Source organism: Urocitellus parryii, chromosome 1 (assembly GCF_045843805.1).
Source record: "Urocitellus parryii isolate mUroPar1 chromosome 1, mUroPar1.hap1, whole genome shotgun sequence".
NCBI classification, from domain to species: domain Eukaryota; kingdom Metazoa; phylum Chordata; class Mammalia; order Rodentia; family Sciuridae; genus Urocitellus; species Urocitellus parryii.
Genome location: NC_135531.1, coordinates 212,904,595 through 212,914,217, shown reverse-complemented (window position 1 = coordinate 212,914,217; position 9,623 = coordinate 212,904,595). Strand labels below are relative to the sequence as shown.

The 9,623-nt window shown below is 42.3% G+C and overlaps 1 protein-coding gene across 1 annotated transcript in view; it reads right to left on the bottom strand.

The window, feature by feature from the left end:
• Positions 1-967: 967 nt before the first annotated feature.
• Pkp4 (plakophilin 4) overlaps positions 968-9,623 on the bottom strand; it is a 247,528-nt gene continuing 238,872 nt past the window's right edge. Inside the window, exons 18-22 of the mRNA XM_077802620.1 lie at positions 8,448-8,532; positions 8,208-8,325; positions 5,647-5,775; positions 3,889-3,962; positions 968-2,032 (exon numbers count right to left, since the gene is read on the bottom strand). Of these exons, the coding sequence (XP_077658746.1) occupies positions 1,784-2,032; positions 3,889-3,962; positions 5,647-5,775; positions 8,208-8,325; positions 8,448-8,532 (655 nt within the window). The 3' untranslated portion in view covers positions 968-1,783. The remainder of the gene's footprint in view (positions 2,033-3,888; positions 3,963-5,646; positions 5,776-8,207; positions 8,326-8,447; positions 8,533-9,623) is intronic.

Sequence of the window (9,623 nt, the reverse complement as noted above, 5' to 3'; positions counted from 1 at the left end):
GCCTTCACTTTAACTCAGACACCAAAACATTAGGTTCAGGGAAGTGAGTGAAGCAAAGCTCAAATGGAGATGACATCTGAAAGTCCTGGTGTCAGTTCCTTGGGAAAATTCAGTGACTTTCCCATCTAGAGGGCTGTTTCCTGAGCTCTGCCATTCTGATGGTGCCAGCTGCTCAGGTATTCTCTTGGAAAGTCCATACCTCAGAAAAGCCTCCTTGTCTGTAGACTTCAGGAATCTTCTGGCTTTCACTCGTATTTCCATTCTGCTTTGGAGTCTAATCTTGGGCTTTTCCTTTCATGAAAGTATTTCTCCCACTCAGGTCTCTTTTCTTAGCTTCAAAAATGGTTTAGTCTTATCATTTTATCATGCTTGCAGGGTATACTAAGTCCACACCTCTGGGTTGAACTTACCGTATGGGTTGTTTCCCTACTTTTCTGGGAAGGATCTGGGCACTTAGGGCTCAAGGAAAAAAGTTACAAGACCCAAGAGGGCTTCAGATTGTGGGCCCCCCATTATCTCCACAGATGGAGAAAAACTCACCTCACAAGCCATGTTATGAAGTACCATCAAGACCCCTTGCCTACCATGTCTGTGGGACTTCCTCTGCCCCATCTCTAATCTACAAATCACTGTTTCTGATGGAATTACTCAGTGAAATAATTATTTTGAATTGGTTTTGGCTTACTACATTGATGCCAACCAAGTAAATGCCCAACCACTGTTCTTATGTAATTACCGAGTTCTTTAAAATGATGCCAAAAGGAGCCTTTGCCAACTTAGTTATGGCTAGGCTGCCAGATGTAATTTCTCTTAGGTGAAAAGTGGTGTTAAATACATATAACACTCTGTAAAATAAGTGATAAAACTAGAGCATTAGATTCAAAACAGATCCAAAGAAGTAAACATACTCAGATAAAGGAGGAGGAATGTTCATAGCTCCATTCTTTGGTGCGATCCATCTCACACAGTGTTTATTAAATCTGCTTTTCCACGTTACATCCAGAAAATAAAAAAAGGAAAGGGAACACATTTCCAAGGATGAAATTTCCACATTTATTTTTCTTTCATGTGCATAGAAAATGGCAGTGAAGTGTCCTATGAAAGAGGCAGGGAATGGGCATGGAGCTGCTCTGCAGACTGGACTTTGTGCTTCCCAAGTACACTACTCACTGTGAAAACACAGGGTGTTGGAGTTGGTTTCTAATTCTTATCAGTTCCTTGGGTTTCCCATTTGTTTTCTATGCTGTCAGTTTCTTCAAATCTCTTTTCAAATGACACACTGCATTACAAATGATGGCACTTAACCAATGTGGCATTTCCATATTTACACCAACAAAAGAAATTTACAAGACATAATAGCATACAATCTTGACATTTAGTAATAGCAATAAAACATGAAGGGCATCCATTTTATTTTCTTCTGTACAAACTATCAGAACATAACTTTATTCACATTAAAAAAATCATCTTTAATTTGATTTGACCTACACATTCCCCCATCTCATTTCACCCATTTCTCAAACCTCTCATCACATCACCCACACCTTCACCAGACTATAGAATCTACAAGTAATTAGATCTAACACCTAAATAGAGCTTAGAAAGTTCTTTCCCAAGAGTTTCCTCACTTCCCTGAAAATTCCTCAAAAAAGAAAAAAAAAATGCTCTTCACTCATTCCTTCCATTTCACTTTCACATTTCATCATCAAATCAGCAAGACGGACTTTTCACCTCAATCCAAACAAGGTTAGAAAGAAAGAGTTCTCTGCTGAGCGTCTTGATGCTACACCCATGAATCTGGGGACCCTGGGTACTGTTCTGCTCTGTAAGAAGGTCGTTTGGTGGAATAAAAGTCTACGTAATTTGTGGTCGATTTCAGTCCATACTGTGTGGAGTAATCAGTAGAAGCTGGAAAATGAACTCGGTCATCAAAATAAGGATCTTCATAGCTATGAGGAGACTGTAAATACAATCTGTATGCATCAAAGTTCTTTCTGTTGGAGTCATCTTGACTATAATACAGCTGTTGATGCTGTTGACAAAATGAAAAGGCAAATGAGTGAAAGCAATGTTTAAAAGCATACATTTAAAGAAAATTCACGTGGGCTTCCTGCTTTATATTTTTAAAGCAACATTCCTGGGCTTATGATTAGAAGTTGCTGCAGGTGGAGGGCATTATGGATGTTAAACTGCATTGGCAGGTAGGCTGGCTGAGTTTGCCCCAGTCCCGTCCAAGGTCTCTAGAGAAGTGGGTGCCTCAGGAAAGCCCAAGAACCTAGTGGCAGGTGGCCTGCGCTACCTCTCCTCTTTACTGGAGGCCCTGTTCTGCATCCTGCTGTACAGAGGCCTGTCACCATCAGATAAAGGGAGAGGAAGGTCTCAATGTTGGCTTTTACCCAGGGAATCTTTAACATACCATCAATTTAGTTGGGACGTAAGATTTTTGGCCTTAGATAACTGAACAGTTTATAGAATCATCTTTTAAAGCATTTACCTCAGAGATGAAGCTTGAGTGTATCCTTCAATTTTAAACAACATATGTGGTTTGGGGAACAACAGTCACACTTTGGAAACTCTGTTGTAAATTGTGCTATTAAAGGAATAAGCAATCTCAAGGAAGGGATATGTGAGTAACTACGATTCTGGAGGAAAAGCCTTCCCTAAGTTGGAGCTAATAAATACATCTAAAGAAAGCAAGGCTCTACACTCCTGTGTGCCCACATTGTACACCCATGCCCCATTTCCTTTTGTGCTGTTATAGCTTTAACCTCACATTGATTCTTAACATCATGGTTCTATTTGTCTTTTTTATTATGTCTAAATGCCCCCACTTAGTAAAATGTAACAAATTTACTACATAGTATCAACATCATATTCTGGAATTAAATTCATTCTAACCTTATAAGGTTTTCTGAGCTAAAATCTACCTACCAGGAGCTAATGCTATCATCTCCTTTTAAAGTTCAGTTATGATTCTGAGGCTATTTTATCCTGACTAAAAAAAATTATCACCTAATTCAGGCATAAAGTGCACACCTGTAGCCCAGTAACTAGGGAGGATCACAGCAAGCAAGAACCTACCTCAAAAACAAAACAAACAAACAAACAAAAAACTAGCATAAATATGAGTAATTTGGGAAGTTGTTTTTCTTTAATCTACAAAGAAAAGATAAAGGAGTGGAGAGGGGTCTTAGAACATCCTTACCCAAAGGATAGATATAGTTGTATCTTGGGAAACTCCAAGTGCTTTGTGTTATTAGAGGGTAAGTAGAAAGATCAGATGGCCCAGGTGGACCACAGACTCAGGAAAACCCTGAAACTGATTACAGGTCCCTTCTGAGCACAACCTTGGTGTGTTACAACCATGGTACCCCCTTTAGGATGGCTGTACTCCCCAGCCGTGTCTGAGTCCACATTGACCTCTGAGATGAACACTCTGACCTCAAGGCCAAAACCTCAGAGTTTTAAAATCATGGAGTATGGACAGGGAGGAAGTCATGAAGATGGAGAATGAAGTATACAAAAAGAGAACACTGAGATGAGAGTAGAGTGTGCTTACCAACCTTTACTCACCTAGAGGATGGCAGAGGTTCTAGAGCTTAACAATAACAATAAAAAAGAGTAGGAAAGGGACAATTGTTGGGCAAAGAATATGAACTAAAGACGTCTCAGCTGTTTCCATCAGTGGCATGGTGGTCTCAGCAGGACCCACATGGATACTCAAGAACATGAGGCTACTGCATAAGTGCTTTATTTAAAGGAGTGAAATCCCGGGGAAAACTCCTTGGGTCCTGCTTTGCTGGCTCAGCTCTGAGAAATCAACCCAGATGGGCCCCTTACTGTGTTACTATTAATCGGCCTTCTATACAAATGATATTGCAAATTCACCTGTAGCCGTCTATTTTGTTCTCTTGCTGGTGAGGAATAGGAACTGATGTAAATTGGTGAAGGTTTGCTGGAGCCTGTAAGAAAATATTTTATGAAATTAAAACTAGTGCTCATTACTCTGGTCCATTAGGCTGTGCAGTGTCCCCACAGTAGGGCTGATGCTGTCCCCCACAGGGCCTGCCTTCCCCAGCGACAGCACAGACTGAGGGGTAGCAGCTTGGGCTCTCTGGAAGTAGCTTGACTATTGCTTACCCAGGTTAAGAGCAAAAATAGGCCGCGTGTGTGTTTCAGCAAAAAGCAACATTGATGCACAGCCCATCAAAAAGGGGTCCTTCTGGAGCTCTGCTCAGACTTGGAGGGATTTCTCCAGCGGGTTTTGAGCATCAGCACAACTCCTTGAGCTGAGGAGAGCCACTCTGCCAGGACTCTGAACTAGAGCCATGGATCAGAGAGGGAGGGTAGTACACATTGGAACAAGCCCCAGGCCTTCAAATAGCTGAGACTGAAAAACCCCAGGTTCTGGGAAGAGCAGGCAGGGGCGGTTCTCAGCTGTGGGGCCACATGGAGGCACAATCTTGTGTTTGCCATAGTTAAGTATGTTGTAAAATGCAAAGAACTTGGTAATTAGATAATTGTTCTTAAGAGTCCGTGGAAGACTCCTGATGATGTCATTGGTTACCCTTCAATTATTGTTAAGGCTAGCAAAGATTTTTATTTTTTAATGAGGAAGATGAAACATACTTGAGGCAAATTAGTTTATTGAAGCAAGCAAGGAAATACAGAAGGGTGTGCATGCTAAAGAGGAGATCTTTAAAATACAGCAGGCCGCTGCAAATCTGAAGCAGCCATGCACTTCAGTTTGTGCATTTCCTTTTGCACAGAGCTTGGTATTTGAAATGTAGCATCTGCAATTTTCTGAGCTATTAATTGCCATGGTAACAATAGTCGATTAGTAAACAGTCCTGTGAAATCACAATTTCAAAGACAACAGCATAACTGAGATTGTTCCCCCAGCAGTAGTTAAATTGCCAACAGCTTTTATTTATTCCTTTTTAATAAATAGGTTTTTTGAGAAAAGAATACTTTTTTTGGTGGGGGGGATTGCTGATACTGACTTATTTGAAGCCTCTGTAGTAATAGTTTGCTAGATAGTTGAGAATGGGGGTAATATGAAATCTTGGTAGCCTTTAGGCTAGCATCCTTTAAAATAAATTTTATGCACATCTTTCTGAATAGATAAAAATATTAACATTATGTAACATTATTTTGGTTATTCTTAAAAAACAATCATTCTGAGGAGAATCACATTATACATTATGCAAAGTCATTCAAATTTAGTCTTTTCCATGAAAATGTAAATGGAATTGATCTCCATTCACTTTTCTGGTTTAAAAGAGATGAGCCATTCTAGAAGTGGCCCCTGCAAAACCACACAGAGCCCAGGGATCTGATGCATGAGGGACACGGAGAGAGACTGCTCAAGCAGGGAGGGAATAGAGTGAAGGGATTGTCCCTCTGGGCAGCCAAGTGATATACTTGGATCTAGCCCTCCTTTTATTCGTGGCCACTGTATAACTATATTAGCTCATTTTATATAAACAATTGGAAAAGGCAACATCTGAAAGTAAGAAAGAAGAGACTGGTTTCTGCTGGGGGACCGTCTCAATGCAAGCACAGGCTACTTCCCAGAGCACTGCTCAAGTGCCCAGAAACACGGCTTTTCAAGGTACTGCATCACACACCCAGCTGGCGTCTTACCAGGGTACAGGCCTTTATGTGTGGCATCCCCTTGGCTATTGTAATACTGCATAGGTGGCTGGGTCCTATCGTATTCAGAGCGAGGGTCTCTGATTCCTAACAGTGCTGGTGAGGAAGAGGTGCTGCCGACTGAAGGGAGAGGCAAAGGAGCAGGGAGAGAGAAAGGGGGAAAGAGAGAAATCAGACTGTCAGCGTCTCTGGAAATCCTTTCCAGAAAAACAAAGGTCAGTAATTAGAAATGCCACACAGCTGGTGCTAGAAGTCAGCTCTTAGAGGTGCTGGGAGTTGAGGAACAGCCAGACCCGAGCACTAAGCACCAACCACCAAGAACACAGCCTCCAAGTCTGCCCCTGCAGAGTCAGCAAGGTCAACCCCCGACTGCTCCCCAGCTGCAGAGGAAGTGGCCCAGCTGGAGAGGTGCAGCACACAGGCCATGCGGGTCTGCCCTCAGTGACTCCATCAGCCCTTAGGAACTCAGTGATCGGAGTAACCTGCTGGCCATGCAAGAGTTAACATGTGCTATTTTATGACTGCAGTTCAGTTGCTTGTAAAACACCCACCTATTATCTTTTATGTACCGCTCTTCAGGAAACAGAAGCTTTATGGCATGTTTGATTTCTAATTATTTCAAAATATCTCCATCTCTCAATGTGTTTGATTAAGAGTGCCCAGTCCATAAAATTTATAAATCTCTTTATGGTCATCTGCCATCAGGGAAATCATGCAAGCTCAGTACTGGTCATGAAGGTCATGGTGCTAAGCCCTCCTTACAAGGCTCAGTTTGGGCCAAACACTTAATAATGCATCTACCCAATGGTTCTCCTTTGGACATTTTGTCAGAGATGGAAGAGAAACATTTCACATACATATATTTTCTTTTTCTCATAAAAAAAAAATAAATCTCACTTGCATGGAATTTAATTACAAATTAGAGTGGCTATCTATTCCCTTGACACAGCCCCCAAATCTTAGCACCAGGGTCTGGCAAGTGCGAATGCTTTAAGTGGAAAACTGACTTTGCTGAGCCATCTCCTCACTGACACAGGGCTACTCTGTGCTGAGTACAGGGGAGCATGCACAGGCAGAATCTCTGTGCTACTCATCTGGTTCACCTTCTAGGGGGTGTCAGGACAGAAAAAGACCTGCTTCCCTCTCACAATATATAAGCGAGGCATTGGAAGTGTCCATAAGCAGCTCCCACAGTAGTGCTATGGGATTGATGGTCAGTCCTTAGAATAACTGGATAAAAACCAGCAAAATATACCCTGCCTCTGAACAAAGTTCAAAGGGTTACCTAGGGACTGGCACAGCGGCTAGTCAACACTTCTAGCACAGATGCTTAAGAGGTCCATAAAACAAGTTCACTGCTTAGTAACTGTGTGCTGATTTGTTGAAAATGATTCTTTGCTTGTAACACATGCTTTTATTAAGTGGTCAAAGTCTCTTGGTTCCGCTGGCATCCCTATTCCTAAGTCCCTAAGGGATTCTGAACATTTTCATAAAAGACAGCCTCAGGCTCAGCAAGGATGTTAAAAACCAGCCATAGGACTCTCTGAAGAAAACTCACAATTTTAAAACTAAGTTATAAATATCCACCATACTTAGTAGACACAGATAATGCTAAAAGATTCCCAGTACAACTGGGGACATCCAATTATGTGCAAGCTCCACCAGGCATGTATATTAGTCTTTTTGTCCACATTTGTCCACATGAGCAATAAGACTGTCAGCAGCAGCATAGTCGACTACAGCAGATAATATTTATAAGTCAGAATGGTGATTTAAAGCCAAATAAAATAAGATACTTATTACTTTCCCTATTTCATTTAGTTAAGAATTAAATTTATAGGATTGACTTGGCTTGGTAGTAATAACCTTCTCTTGCATGTAAAAAAAATTTAGTCTGAATCTCAAAACATTCTTACCACCAAGTTTAACAGTATAGATAGGTAGGTGGTATGGTTGCCAAGATTATCAACCTAAAAGCCAAAGGGAATGCCTACAAAGACATTCTGTGAGGCCTGTTCCCGTGGCTGTGGTGCTGGGGGTCGGTAATGCAGCCAGGGAACCAGGGGCCTCTCCAGACTGCAAACCAAAAGATCTTGTTCAAGGACTCTGTTTCTAAGAGGTTTTACCAAAGAAACTAAAGAATCACTTTGGAGTTGATTCCAAATTTGAGGCCAGTAGGTAGTCAGGCGGCCATTTTCAGGTCTCACCCAGTGTGCCTCCAAGTGTGCGGTTTCCAGGTACCTGTCCAGCTGGCCAAATGTAGATTCCAGGCCCCTTCTCAAACCTAGTAAAGTGAAATCTTGGTATGGGGACAGACACTGGGATTCTTTTATATACTGCAGCTGATGTTAACTTGTATAAAGTTTTCAAATGGAAGGAAGAAAGTGGGTTTATTGTTTATAACCGTGTGTAATTCCCAAAGAAGGCTTTCCGCTTGATGTGCAGTGTCAGAGGTGACAGGCTTAGTCAGCTCACGTTCAGCCTTCCCTGGTGGGGAAACAATGTTCTGCTGCACAAATGCTCTCACAGTGGAGTACAGTTTACGCACTGACCTGACTGAATGATGGGTGACATCTGTTGGTTGGTCGTGGACAAGGAAGGATGTGATTTGAATCGGTCTCGCTCTAATGTCGACACAGGTGTAATAAAATGGTTCTGATTCCACCCATCCTGTGGAGTGAAAGGAGAAAAAGAAACCTCTCAAATGAATAATGACATTTCATTACAATAAATGATTATGAATGTGTGCTCTGCTGAATGCTAATTATCCCAGAGCTATTCTTGTAGCTTACCTTTTTATAAATGCTCCGGAGGTCCCGATATTGCCATAATGTATTCAAGACCTGGGCTGCTGCCTTCACCACTTTCAGAGAGGACCTAGGGAGAGAGTAAGGACATTAATGAATGTGGGCAGCATGGCCTCAGCCTGCACTTGGAGAGACTGAGGCTGTAAACCAGTGGCTAAGAAATCACAGAGATCACAGAGACAGAGGCTGCCCTGGGAATGAATATGTGATCAGGTGTGCCCAGGAGTTCATCAAGCCTGGGGCTGGCTAGAGCTTGCGAGAGCCAAAGTGTGGTTCTCAGGCAGTCAGCTCTGTGGTGAGAGGCTGAGGCCAGGATAAGCCTAAGTGAGGGCCTCTTGAGGTGTCTGCCCCAACCTCCCTCCACATCTTTTTTTTTTTTTTCTTTTTTGTACCAGGAATTCAACCCAGGGGCACTTAACTGCTGAGTCATGTCCCCCCCCCCCCCCTTTTATCTTTATTTAGAGATGGAGTCTTGCTGCGTTGCTTAGGGTCTCATTAAGTTGCTGAGGCTGGCTTTGAATTTACAATCCTCTTGCCTCAGCCTCCCGAGCTGCTGGGATTACAAGCATGTACCACCTGCCTGGTCCTTCCACATCTCTGTCAAAGGTCACTGACCTCACTGGCTTGGCTTCCCTGTTTTTTTTTTTTTTTTTAATCAATGTGACTGTGACCATATATCCTGTATCTGTGACCCTCCCAAATTAATTTTCCCTCTTCATTATTAGGCCTTCAGCTGCATACCTTCATTGCCTCATGTCATTTATGACTTTGTAGACAAATATATGAGTTCTAATGTTCAATTTGGAAAATATGGCCAGTGCTTATTGCAGGGTTACTGCACCCCGAGTTCAATCCCATGGTTACTGCTTACTCTTGAAGACATTTTCTAATTGCTGGTGGTCTTTCTAAGCAATGCCTGCCCTGGTCATTGAATTCATCTTGGGAGCCACTGCTCTCAATCAGTGACCTCACAGTAAATGAAGAAGAAAAGGCAGTTTCTTGCCTCAGCTGAGGCTCGGATCACTGTGGGAGGGGTGTGCTCAGGGACAACACCTGGGGAGTCTGACCTGAGGAGAATCCAATTCTGGTTTTGGAATTCATTTTAACACTGAAAGTCTGACTTCAAATGTATATACTAGGTACAAAGTCTGATTTCCTTCC